Below are 12,348 nucleotides of genomic sequence, written 5' to 3'. Positions count from 1 at the left end.
TTTGATAAATTGAGGAAAATAGAAAAAAACTGAAAGGTGCAGGTGCAAAGGTTAAAAGTATACAATAGACATGGACATTGTTTAAAAATACAATCTTGGAAGCGTGGTCCAGATGTATTCCACGCATTAAGAAAGGTGGAAGGAAGGCAAAACAATTTCCGGCATGTTTAAAAGGTGAGGTGAAAGAGGCTATTTCAGCCAAAAAAAAATCCTTTCAGAATTTGAAGAATGATCCATCTGAAGAAAATAGGAAAAAGCATAAGCATTTTCAAGTTAAGTATAAAACATTGATAAGGCAGGCTAAGAGAGAATTTGAAATGAAGTTGGCGGTAGAGGCAAAACTCATAATAAAAACTTTAAAAAATATATCCAAAGCAAGAAAGCTGTGAAGGAGTAGGTAGGACCATTACATGACCGAGGGGTTAAAGGGGCTCTTAGGGAAGATAAGGCCATTGCAGAAAGACTAAATTAATTCTTTGCTTCTGTATTTACTAATGAGGATGTTGTGGAGATACCAGCTCCAGAGATGATTTTCAAGGGTGATGAGTTAGATGACCTGAACCAAATCACTGTAAACCTGGAAGATGTAGTAGGCCAGATTGACAAACTAAAGAGTAACAAATCACCTGGACCAGATGGTATGCATCCCAGGGTTCTGAAGGATCTCAAAAATGAAATTTCAGATCTATTAGTTAAAATTTGTAACCTATCATTAAAATCATCCATTGTACCTGAAGACTGGAGGGTAGCCAATGTAACTTCAATATTTAAAAAGGGCTCCAGGGGCAATCCAGGAAACTATAGACCAGTGAGCCTGACTTCAGTGCAAGGAAAAATAGTGTGCACCCTTTTGTGCGCACCAACTCCGGATTTTATAATATGCGCGCAGCTGCGCCTGCATGTTATAAAATCGGGCGGAGATTTGTGCACGCCAGGTTGCGTGCACAAATCTACGCCCACGCGTAGGTTCGAAAATCTGGCCCTTAGTGTTTGGGTACTTGCCAGGTACTTGTAGCTTGGATTGGCCACTGTTGGAAACAGGATGCTGGGCTTGATGAACCCTTGGTCTGATCCAGTATGGCAATATCTCATGTTTTTAAGATAGGTTTACATGTTGTAGACATGTGCAGCTGCTGCTCTAACATGGAGAAATGGGTTGCACTCTGTTTTTTGTGATCTAGGTGAATGTTTTCAATTTTGTGGTGATTCTTTGCAGTTTTTGTGAAAAGTTTAGGCTTCTTACTCTTGCAGGAAGACCATTCAAATGCACCAATAGAAGGAGAAGAGCTAACAATTCACAGTGGGTCCAACAGAAAGGTGCATGAGGTCTGTTATTGGTCAGTTTGTCTACCATGTTCAGTCAGCATATAAGTGATTGGTCAGTTTGTCTACCATGTTCAGTCAGCATATAGGTGACAGGTTTTGCTTCCCAGGTACAAACGTAGTTGACTTTTAGAGAAGCACAATCTGAAGGAAAGATGGCTATCATAAAGTGCATTGGAAACAGGGGCACTTAGGGTGCCTGTACATGATCGATGTTGGATTTGCTGTAATAAAGAAATGAATCTGCGCCTTAGTCAGTAAAAATGTTGGCACTGTTGGGAAGAGATGCTTTCTACATTGTGGGTAGGGAGCATTGGGGATAGGATAGAATTTAGAAAATTATGTGTGGGGTGGACCAAATGAACAGGGAATGATTATTTAGCAACTAGTCTAAGGCTTTGGAGCTCTTCATGAAACCAGCAGGTAGCAGATTTAAAACAAATTTAAGAGAGTGCTTTTTCAGTAAACCCACGATTAATCCAGGGCTGGATCTAAGATTAGGCAGACCATAGGCAGAGGACCAAGGATGGGAGATTTTATCCCCGGAATTCAGAGAACAGCAGAAGGGAGTCCGGGTTCTTTGGGTGCCCTAGGCAGGTGCCTGTGTTATCTCTACCTAACTCTGGCCCTGAATTGAACTGTATAATTAATTTGTTGCCAGAGAATGTGGTCAAGGCAACTAATAATATAGCTGAGTTCTAAGAAGGTTTGAGGTCAGGTCCATACAGAATTATTAGCTAGATGGACTTGGGTCACTGTGTCTCCAGCACTTGCTTCTGGGATGGAGAGTATTACAGAAAGGACTTTCCTTTTTGGATCCGCTGGCTACTTCCAAGTGAGCCAGACTGACCACTCTCAGGGGTAGGGTGCTCAGCTTGATGGACCATTGCACTGACCCAGGATGACATTTCTTATATTCTTATGGGATTATATCCTGTTTCTTAAGCACCAGGACCCTATAGGGTGCAGGCACATCTTGTACAACAAGGGTTCTCAACCTTTCAGGGAACGTGGACCCCTTTTTGGCCCCCCACGCACGTCTCTAATTTTTTCAAGACATAACAAAAATTATAAACTGCTGAATAATTCATAAAGTATAAATTTATATTAATTATGAATATTAATTTAATATTAAGTAATGCTTACTGACCTGAACTGAATACATAGGGAGGGCAATTTCCAAAGCTCTTTAAAACTTGCCCTCATAACTGAAGGCGACAGTGGCCTGTACCAGCTGGGAACAGGAAGCCAGTTCCAAAAGGTTCCAGGTTGGCAGCTCAGGGTGACCTGGTCAGAAAATCAGCACCAGTCCCTGCAGACCTGCAATGTAATTTTCACAGAGAAACTAGCCTTGGAATTTCCTTTAAAAACTCGGGCCGGCAGGGGAGAGCCAGTGCTTTTGTAGCTGTGTTCTGTGCATCTGTTTTGAAGCACATGCATGAAAGAATGCACAAGGATTTCAAAATTAAATCCCTGCATGCAGCTCCTCTCCCCTAACCAGCTGGGCTCCTTTTTTCTCCGCAGGTAAGTCTGCTGCTGTTCACAGTGCAGGTAATTTTGCCCTCGGTGGCGGGGAGTAGCAATTTTTAGAAGGGCTTTTTCATGAGGGTAAAGAAGTATTTACCCCACATAAAAAGTTCTGAAAATGACTCTCCCTGAAAACTGACCACCCTTTACTGCTTTTCTTTTGTAATTCTTACAAACACATAGAGAACATAAGAGTCACAAAATGTATATTTTAGAAAAAGCAAACCGATAGCCTGCTTTTCAACGAGAAGACATAGCAGATCTCCATATCTGTCTGTGTCTCCCCTTGAGTAACTTTTGTGCGTTTAATGTTGTTATCTCCACCCCTGGCTCTTGTCTCTTCCTCCCTCCTCGATCTCTGGTGGTCGTCTCTCCCTTCTTCCCTCCTGGACCATGGTGGTCCTCTCTCCCTCCCTCTTGATCAGTATGATCCCTGGGGGGTCCTCTCCTTCTCTCCCCAGTCTCTGATGGTCCTCCCTCCCCTGATAGGCAGCCATGTACTCTTACTCCCTTTAACCAAGTCAGTTGTGGTATCCTGTCTCCTTCTTTATCCTCCTTTTCTTCCTTCATTCCTACTTCATTCCTTCTCCCTTCTGTCTTTCCTCTCGTGCTGTCAGTTCCATTTCCTCCTCTCAGTCATTCTACTCACTGCTTTAGTGCAGCTCTCCTCTCCTCTCCTCTATCAGGTCAGTGACAGAGCAGATAGCAGCAGCAGGAAATGCTTCACCCCGCTGTGATCACCCCGCTGTCTCTTGCTTTCCTCATTGTACATCAATGGCTGCTGAAGGTTCTGGGAGCTACAATCACCCCCTCCCCCCTCTTCCCCACATCCTCACGGTGCGGTTTATGACTCTCAAGGCTTGCAATCGGTCCCTCTCTTCCCTACCACCTCTAGACAATCCCAATGCACAGTGTGGTTTGAGGCTCCTACTGGGTAAAAATGGCCTCTCTCTGTCACATCTCCTCCTGACCTGCAGCAATGTGGGTGAAGTTTCCAGGGCAGCGGTAGGCCCCCCACTCCTGGCAGCTCAGCTAATCACAGGTAGCAGCAGCCCAGCTTAAATGTCTTGCATCCCTTCTTGCAGACCCCCTGGGATGGACTCGTGGACCCCCGGGTGGGAACCACTGTTGTATATTATATTATACCAGGTGAATGGGCACATGTTTTGCTTTAAAAGTTGTGGCATTTCAGGTACAGCAAAGTTAGTTCACGCAGTCTGGTTTCTTTATTTAGGAACTGGATGATCCTGGGAGGGTGATCGTCTTTGGTTTGTAAAGTTCATACACAGCATGGTCGTTGGATAAATCGTATGTCAGTTCAGTTTTCTCCAGGAATAATTTGATTGCTAGATGTCTGCATTTGAGACTTGTCATGGCACTATTTTTGACAGAGTTGCATAGCTATTGCAGACAAAGCCCACTATTTTCTACAGAAGACAATAATGATTATTTATTTGGGTGACACGTGATATGCCACTGAACACGGTGAAGAACACTGTAGTAAGCTTTCATTCATCGCTTGCTGATGGTATATGCTGGTCTCAGTGGAAAGTGGTTGTTACCAGTATCGGCGTTTCCCTGAGAGAGCATTACAGTCATTGGACAATTTTTTTATTCTGTTGAAGACATCTCGCACAGGGCTCTTTTGATGAATGTCAGTCATAGGATAGAAATATGATTTTGGAGACCATAAATTTGTTTCTAATCAGACTGGCTCATCTTCTGTCACCAGTACTACCTCTCAGATGTATTCCAGTAAGAAGAATACCATGCATTTTCTTGATTCAACCTCCCAGGGTGAGCATGCGGCTAATATCGTTGTGCTGATGAGCTAACGGGCAGGCTCTATCTGTGCCTTCTGCTCATCATAACTGTAAAGCCAAGGGTGGCAAAATGTGACAAAGAAAAGAAATTTGGAAAGAGCACTCAAGTATATAGTTTTACCAATAGATGGGTCTGCCCTTCTTGTTAACTACATTGAATTTTTTTTTTTTGTTGTTAATCAGAAAGCGGTATAGAAAATGCTTTAAATAAATACAATAAAAGCTAATTTAGATTACAAGTTGTGTAAGATGATTCAATAAGTTTGTAGCATCATTTCCTGAACTGCAGTCAGTCAATTCCATACTGCAGGCATGGATGGGAAAATCTTTTGTTTTGCATTTATTTTGTGGACAATTTTTTTGTTGTTGTTGTTATTTCTTGTTTTGCATTTTGGTGCATACCAAAATCATTTCAGCATACACTAAAGTGCATAACTAAAACCAAACAGAAATTTGTTTTTAATTTCTGTCATGTCAGATACAAAAACAAAACAATGAATGTCGGTGTTTTCAAAATCATTTTTAATGACTTTCCACATGCCAATTACTTTAGCTTACCATTTCATTTTTTTACGCATAGCATTATATTGCTTAACTAGAACTGAAAGTTCTGGAAATTGGCTCAGTAGACTATTCTCATATATACAGTATTTTGGAAGCTTCAGTGCCATTGGGCAGCTTGGACAAGCAACTGCCTTGTGGTTCTTCCCCGGCTGTAGCAATTGCTTTTGACCTTATGTGACTTTGCCCGCTGAAAATGTCATGAAAGATTGGGAAAACTCTGGAGATTTAACTAATTGCAATGTCAAAAGTCAGAATGTCATCAACTCTTTATGCAGTAATGATTACTACGGTTTATAAATCCAGCACTTGGATAGCTGAGTGTGGAGTGGAAGGAATTGGATTTTAGCTCAGCCCTCCAGTTCAGGGACGGGATACGGATACAGAAAGTTGCCTTCTGATAAGAATATTGGACTATGTTTTAGAAGTAACCTGGGACACTTTTCTTCCTCTGACTCCCTATGTGACTCTGAACAAGCACTGTTCTTTTCCTGTTCCTCTGGGATCCAGGTGAAAATAAGGTATGTGCCTTTATGAGTTGCCAGTCAACACATTAACATTAATTATTAAACTGGGTTTCCCCTTCCCATCTTACGCACCTGAAATTGGCATAGAAACCTGAGGAACAGTTGCTCAAGAACCGTGAGGACGTCTAACCAATGGAATGATAAATTAATTTGTTCCAAAAGAAAACACTCTTAAGCTTCTGCAAGCAAAACCCTTTATTGGAAAAAGAAACAGAACAACCCAGAAAGAAATTCACATGCAAAACACCGGTATTAAAATTACAGATCACTGCTGTGAGATCTTACAGAGGATGACATGAAATACACTACTGATAATCGCCAAGCCTTGTGTGCCAGTAGCGGGATGCACCAACTTGGAGGATGTACCACAGCCATTTTCCCTGGGCTGATGGTGTTACCATGGCACGATATAGCCTCTATCAACATGGTGATTGTCAGCATGTAGCTTACAAATGCATTTAGATAAAAAAAAAATGTATGTAATTTCTTTGCTGGGTTTTTCTGCCCTTGTAAGCCACTAATATAAGGACAGTACCCTCCTTTTTTAACTTTGGCTACTCAATGCATTTTGCAATTAGTTTCCAACCAGTTTAGAACTTTGAAAGAAATGGTCGCTGACCATCATGAAATGCATTTGAAACGGAGCTGAAAACAAATGTTTTGTGAGAGTGCTGAATGAGGCCTGTACTGCCTAAATCTATAAATTAAAGATCACTTGACTGATGCAGATCCTATCATTCTTGTGAATCAGCTGATTAACGTCTACATTTGTTGTCTTGTGAAGTGTAACATCATTTTCCTTAAGTCATCTTTTCTCCTGCATTATGTAATAGCCTCATTTCACACAAATCAGAATGCTATGATCTGAAGCAAGTCCCGTGCTTTGAAAAACAGAAAAACCCAGAAAAAAATAATACTTTGTCATGGGCTATTATTTGTTATTTAAGACAACAGAAGTTAAGCAATCTTAAAATGATTTTACTCCATGTTCCAGTTAAGCTTTGACATCTGACAGCACCTCTAAAACAACCAACTGGTATCATTCCTGAACCCTCAACTGCATCAGCAACTCCCTGATTGGCTGAGCTGTGCTTGCCCAGTCGGCTGACTGGTTGAGCTGCCATCGACTAGGACAGAGGTATAAGTGGTGTGTTGCATGGGAGGATGGTTTAAGAATCTCCCACCTTTTTGCTGATTCATTTTCTTTTTTTTTTGTTTTCAATCTTTAAAATTCAAAATACAATGCAAAGCCTTGAGACATGTATTTATCACGTCCCTTTGTACAACAAGGGAAAGGAAATACTGTGGTAGTCTGCCGAAATACGATGGATTACAAAAGAACCCAGAAAGTGGTTGTGGTTGGCTTGCGGAAGGGGAACCTTTGAATTCCTGCGCAGCCATCTATTGAAACATCCATTAGCCCAATAAAGGTTTCATATCATTCCTACCCAACTAGTTCATGGGTTTCCTTTCACTAATATTAGCTTGCATTAGCAATAATGCCCTAGATGGAGGGGCAGAGAAGGGCAAAAGAAATGGGAAAGGCGAGAGAATGGAGAAAAGGTGGAGTTGAGGGAAATTTATTTTTGAGTGGGGGGTGGAATGGAGCTGTAGGAAGGTTCCAAATAAATGTAGACCAAAACTGGAGAGGACTTGACTCATACGAGTCAAACTGACCCTCCCACCACTTCTTTCTCCAGCCCAGTACTCGGAAGAGAAATAGTCCATAAAAAAAATCCTGAACGGGCTTGGCCATCCTTGCTAAAATAAGATAACACAAAATTCATTTTCAAAACCCCTCAATAGAGAGAGCGTTATTTAAAACATACGTATCATTGTCTTCGTCTTCCTGGAGCAACTTCTCAATGGGTACACAACCGATGACCCGTCTCGCCTCCTCCAGGTCGTGCGCTGCTGGCTCGGGTATGGAAATGGGGAGCGGCACAAACTGGGGTCCCGCCAGTGTGTTTGCAGGCGATGGATACTGCAGGGTGGCCGTGGGCAGCGCAGAGACTGGCTGAGCCCATGGGAAGTAAGTGAGCGGTGCTTGCTGCTCTGTGAGCTCCAGCGGCGGCATGGCTGCAGCAGGGCTGTTCCTCGGCTGCTGAAAGAAGGCAGTGAAAATGTTTAGCAATTCCCCTGGGATAAACTAAATAGTTACCTCCTTCCGTCTAGTCCTGACCTTTTCTGTTTGTCAGAAAAGCTTGACTACAGATCCCAGTGCTGCATCTATGTTTCCTGCGGACGCATGCCCGCACACCACAGGGGCCATCCATTTCCACAGACGCTAGGTGAGTGCATGGAAAAGCTTTTGGTTTTTTTTTTACTTTTTTATTTTATTTTTTTTTAATTTTGTTTGATATTCATTTTGGTTTGTTTCGTTTAATAAAACAAAATAAACGTCCAAATGAAAAGATATCAAGTAGAAAAAAATCGCAAAACAAATAGGAAATGAAGGGCCCTCTCCCTGCCGAAAACCCCTAGCGCCATGGACTTTAAGAAAATTGAACCTCAGGCTCCCTTGCCACCGGCCTTCCCCATTCCTCTTATCGTCCCTGAATTCCTTTTATCCCATGCGAGACATCTCCCAAGGCGCAATGGGGCAGAAGTGATCTCTAATCGCTCCTGCCCTGCCAAGTCCCATCTTCAAACTGGCTCTGGCCTCGGGTCTGGCCGACACCATTTTGAAGATGGGACCTGGAGGGGGCAGGAATGACTGAGGATCACTCCCACCCCATTTTGCCTCAGGAGATGCTACAGATGGGGCACGAGGATTCTGGGGAGGGGGAGGGGATAGGGACAGACCCAAGGTGGAGGGGGAGTTCACTTTTTTTTTTGTCTGCAGCACTCAAGAGTTTTCTTTGGTTTCTGAAATGAAAAGAAACAATAAATCTCCCAACCCCCCCCCCCCCCTCATACCCTTGAGCAGCATAAAGTTGAAATGAAAATGCAATCGCCCAGCTCCGCCCCCCCCCCCCCCCCACTAAGCAAGCCCCCACCCTCTCGCCCATGAAAATAGCTCCACAGCTCCGGACCTCCCCCTAAAACATACTTTAACTCCCTGGTTGTGTGGTAGTGGCAGGAAAGGCTTCTACACGCTTCAGCCCTTCTGGCTCCATTTTCAAAATGGCATTGATCAATCCCCGGCACACCATCGGCCCATTACGGGGTGGGACAGAGGTGTGCCTGGGGTCAGCCGGCTCCTGTCACCGCTAGAGGTGGGTGAAGAGGTCCCTGGGGTTTCATTTTATGGGCAAAGGGGTGGAGCTTGCTCATTGGGGAGGGGAGGGACGGTGGACCTGTATTTTCTTGTTAAGTTTTCACCATTCAAGGGTGGGGGAGAAGGATGGGGAGAGAGGGTCCTTCTAGATTCCCGGGAATTTTATTCTGGACTGGGTTGGAGGTTCTGGGGCCAGTTAGCCTCTTTAATTGAAGACCTCAGGAACCCCAAGATATGTGATAATGTTTTCATGAGGTGTAGCTAACTTTTCAGGGGTAGCGCAGTGTTTGAAGATTGCATGGAAAGAAGCTGCTCCGTGCCTCATCACCATTACCCACCTTGTGCCTGATTTAGAGAGCTGGAAATAACTCATTTTAGCAGGCAGCAACCACTGTTTACCACGTGTTAATGCATTATTGCAGCTTTAGGAAATAACCCTCCTGTGATTCGATAGGAAAAAAGAAACCACGAATGTAAAGATGCCACAGATTTCAGAACATTGTTCTGTTCCCTGAAGCAGGGCCAGTGTTTCCATTAGGCAAACTCTGCAGTCGCCTAGCGTGCCAAAAGTTTGGGGGCAGAAAAATTCTTCCAGCATGAGGCGCAGAGGGGTGTTGTGCCAGTGCCAATAACATCAAAAAAAGGGAGCGCTGTGCTGGAGCCGCTGCCGTCAATAGGTGGGAGCGCTGTGCCGGAGCTGCTGCCGTCAATAGGCGAGAGCGCTGTGCCGGAGCCGCTGCTGTCAATAGGAGGGAGCACTGTGCCGGAGCCGCTGCTGTCAATAGCAGGGAGCGCTGTGCCGAAGCCACTACCATCAATAGGCGGGAGCGCTGTGATGGAGCCGCTGCCGTCAATAGGAGGGAGCGCTGTGCTGGAGTCACTGCCGTCAATAGGCGGGAGCGCTGTGCTGGAGCCGCTGCCGTCAATAGGAGGGAGCGCTGTGCTGGAGCCGTTGCCGTCAATAGGTGGGAGCGCTGTGCCGGAGCTGCTGCCGTCAATAGGAGGGAGCGCTGTGCTGGAGCTGCCGCCAGTAGGTAAGTTGGGGAAGGAGAGTGCTTGACTGGAAGTTCACCTAAGGTGCCAAATACTCTTGCCCTGGTTCTGCCCTAAAGTTGGGAATGGACAGAAGGCCTGATCTGAAAAGTTGGCGCTCTCCCTTCCTCGTGCTTGCAGGAAAGGCATTCAACAGATTGGGCCCTCGGTCTTTCACTTACCGTGAAGTTGGTGAGAAGTGGCTGTGAAGTGTAGGTCAGCACTGATGAGGGACCCACCACTGCGTAGCTGGGACACACCGGCTGTATGTACATGTCCGCTGTGTAAGGATACGTGGCTGCTTCATGGGGCATGTACTCTGGGCAGGTTGCCCACTGGGATAAGGGCTGTAGCGTGGCGGGGGAAGGCTGTGAAATCCAACCGGCATATAAAGATCCCTCGTCGGCAATCGGCAACGAAGTTGCTGCAATGTCCATGTCAATACAGGACTGATCTGGAGAAACCAGAGAAGGAAACAATTATGATCCTGAATGCCAAAAGACTCTTACAGCTACTCTGGCAAGGAAATGGAAATTCAATGAAAATATTTTGGTAGTGTTACCGATAGTTGAGTATGTTGAGAGTGTCTGATGAGGTAGAAAAACCTGCAGAAGAGAAAAATAAATGTTTGCTGTTGGAGGTTTCCGAATAGCAAAGTATTCTTGATAGTTATCTGCATTCTGAATAGTTTGTTAACGTATTAATAAAGATTTGGTGATTCAAATCTTTGAGTCTCTCTATAGTTTTATCAGTTTGTGCTGAATACTGGAAGGAGGGGGAGCATGTGCTGCTCTCTGGGCGTACATTCCCCCAGGGGCTTGCAGGCAGTCCCACATTGAGCGTACAGAGCGCTATTGTACAGAAGAACAGGCACAGATATAGAATGCCAGTCTGTCCCGTTCATTCCTTTCATTGGCTCCTTTTGTCCTTTTGGACATCAGTTTAGGTTTTATTAATTGATGTGTTAAAGGCAGACAATGTGGCGAAGGCATGAATTCCTTGTTATGGTACAACACAAGTGTGGAAATCCCATTGCTATAACTAATATTTCTGAGTAAAATCACTTTACTGCACATTGTGTGTAATCTCAGCAAGTAACCTCCGTCTCCACTGTGGAAGTCTGATTGCTGCCGAAGCTGGAGACTCAAAATAATTCCTTTATGCTAAAAGAGTAAGCTGATACTAGCTGTGGCTAGGACAGACAGTCATTTGGGCCCCACTGAGTTTTATAGTCTGTATGCTCTCTTAACAATCCGATTTTAGTTGATGTTGTAGGCTATTGCTGGGCAGCAATTGGCTGCCCAGTAACAACCCACAAATAATAATATTTTGTCAAAAGGGGCACATTCAGGATGACAGGCCCCCTTCAGTTATTGTTGGCACACAAGGCTCTTTCTACCCATGGCAGCACATGGTGAGGCCTCTGGGAAGGTGATGACTGCCAGAGCAGGGCTGTACTTGGCTGCAACTGGGAGCAGAACAGTCCTCATCTCTCACCGTTGCTGCTGACGTTGCATTAGTGTTGTTAATGGATCCCCGCTTTCTCTTCAGTAACTCCTTCACGGGTTCCTTGACACGGACTCCCTGGTATGGCCGGGGCTGCTGCTGCTGATCTGATATGGCAGCTGGGGAAAAAAAACCCAACATAATCTTTACTATTAAACCTTCCAGCTTCAATCCTGGCAAGCATTCTTAATAAAATAACTGTTACAGATGTAGATCGCACAAGAATCCTGGTCTCTTTCATCAGGGAAATGGGATATTTCCTATCGGAACTTGACCACAAAGCCTGTACCATCTGAATAAACCCATTAAGAGTAAAGATGCAGGACAAGTTCATTTTTCATTTCAGGAATACATCAGAGCGGGGCTTAATTTGTAGACAAAAAGGAAGTGGGTGAGATGGGTGGAGTCAGGTGTGACCTATGCAAAGGGGCGGGATCAGGACTCTTTCTCACACACTCACACACCCGAACACAATCTTCTCTTCCTTAACCTGCTTGATGAGCACTGGCAGGCAAAGGACAGAGAGGACTGGGGATGCAGGATCACTGGGGTAAGGAGGAAGACGGATAGAGAGAATGGCGCTCTTTCTTTCTAACCCCCCCTCCTCCTCCTCCTCTAGTGATCCTGATTGTCCATCCCCAACCTCCTCTTAAATTTCCCAGAGTTGCTAAAGCCCCTATGCCTAACCCAGTATCCCTGGTGATCCTCCAGCCCCTCCTCCCCCTGGAAAGTCGTTCTCTCCAGCAACTTTTCTCCTCTCCCTCCTTGGCCAGCAAAATACAAGCCTCCTCTTCAAGCCGGAATCAGCTGGCTCACCTCTGCTCGGGCG

At 44.8% G+C, this 12,348-nt stretch overlaps 1 protein-coding gene across 2 annotated transcripts in view; it reads right to left on the bottom strand.

Annotated features, from left to right (window-relative positions):
• Window positions 1–5,938: 5,938 nt before the first annotated feature.
• POU2AF1 (POU class 2 homeobox associating factor 1) overlaps window positions 5,939–12,348 on the bottom strand; it is a 42,677-nt gene continuing 36,267 nt past the window's right edge. Inside the window, exons 2-5 of one of the 2 annotated variants that reach the window (XM_029573913.1) lie at window positions 11,511–11,638; window positions 10,576–10,618; window positions 10,196–10,467; window positions 5,939–7,865 (exon numbers count right to left, since the gene is read on the bottom strand). In XM_029573913.1, coding sequence (XP_029429773.1) covers window positions 7,551–7,865; window positions 10,196–10,467; window positions 10,576–10,618; window positions 11,511–11,638 — 758 coding nt within the window. In that variant the 3' untranslated portion in view covers window positions 5,939–7,550. The remainder of the gene's footprint in view (window positions 7,866–10,195; window positions 10,468–10,575; window positions 10,619–11,510; window positions 11,639–12,348) is intronic. The other variant, XM_029573914.1, reaches the window with a different exon arrangement.

This window comes from Rhinatrema bivittatum, chromosome 12, assembly GCF_901001135.1.
Source record: "Rhinatrema bivittatum chromosome 12, aRhiBiv1.1, whole genome shotgun sequence".
Taxonomy (NCBI): Eukaryota; Metazoa; Chordata; class Amphibia; order Gymnophiona; family Rhinatrematidae; genus Rhinatrema; species Rhinatrema bivittatum.
The sequence above is the reverse complement of the archived record's forward strand: the minus strand, read 5'-3'. Positions and strand labels throughout refer to the sequence as shown.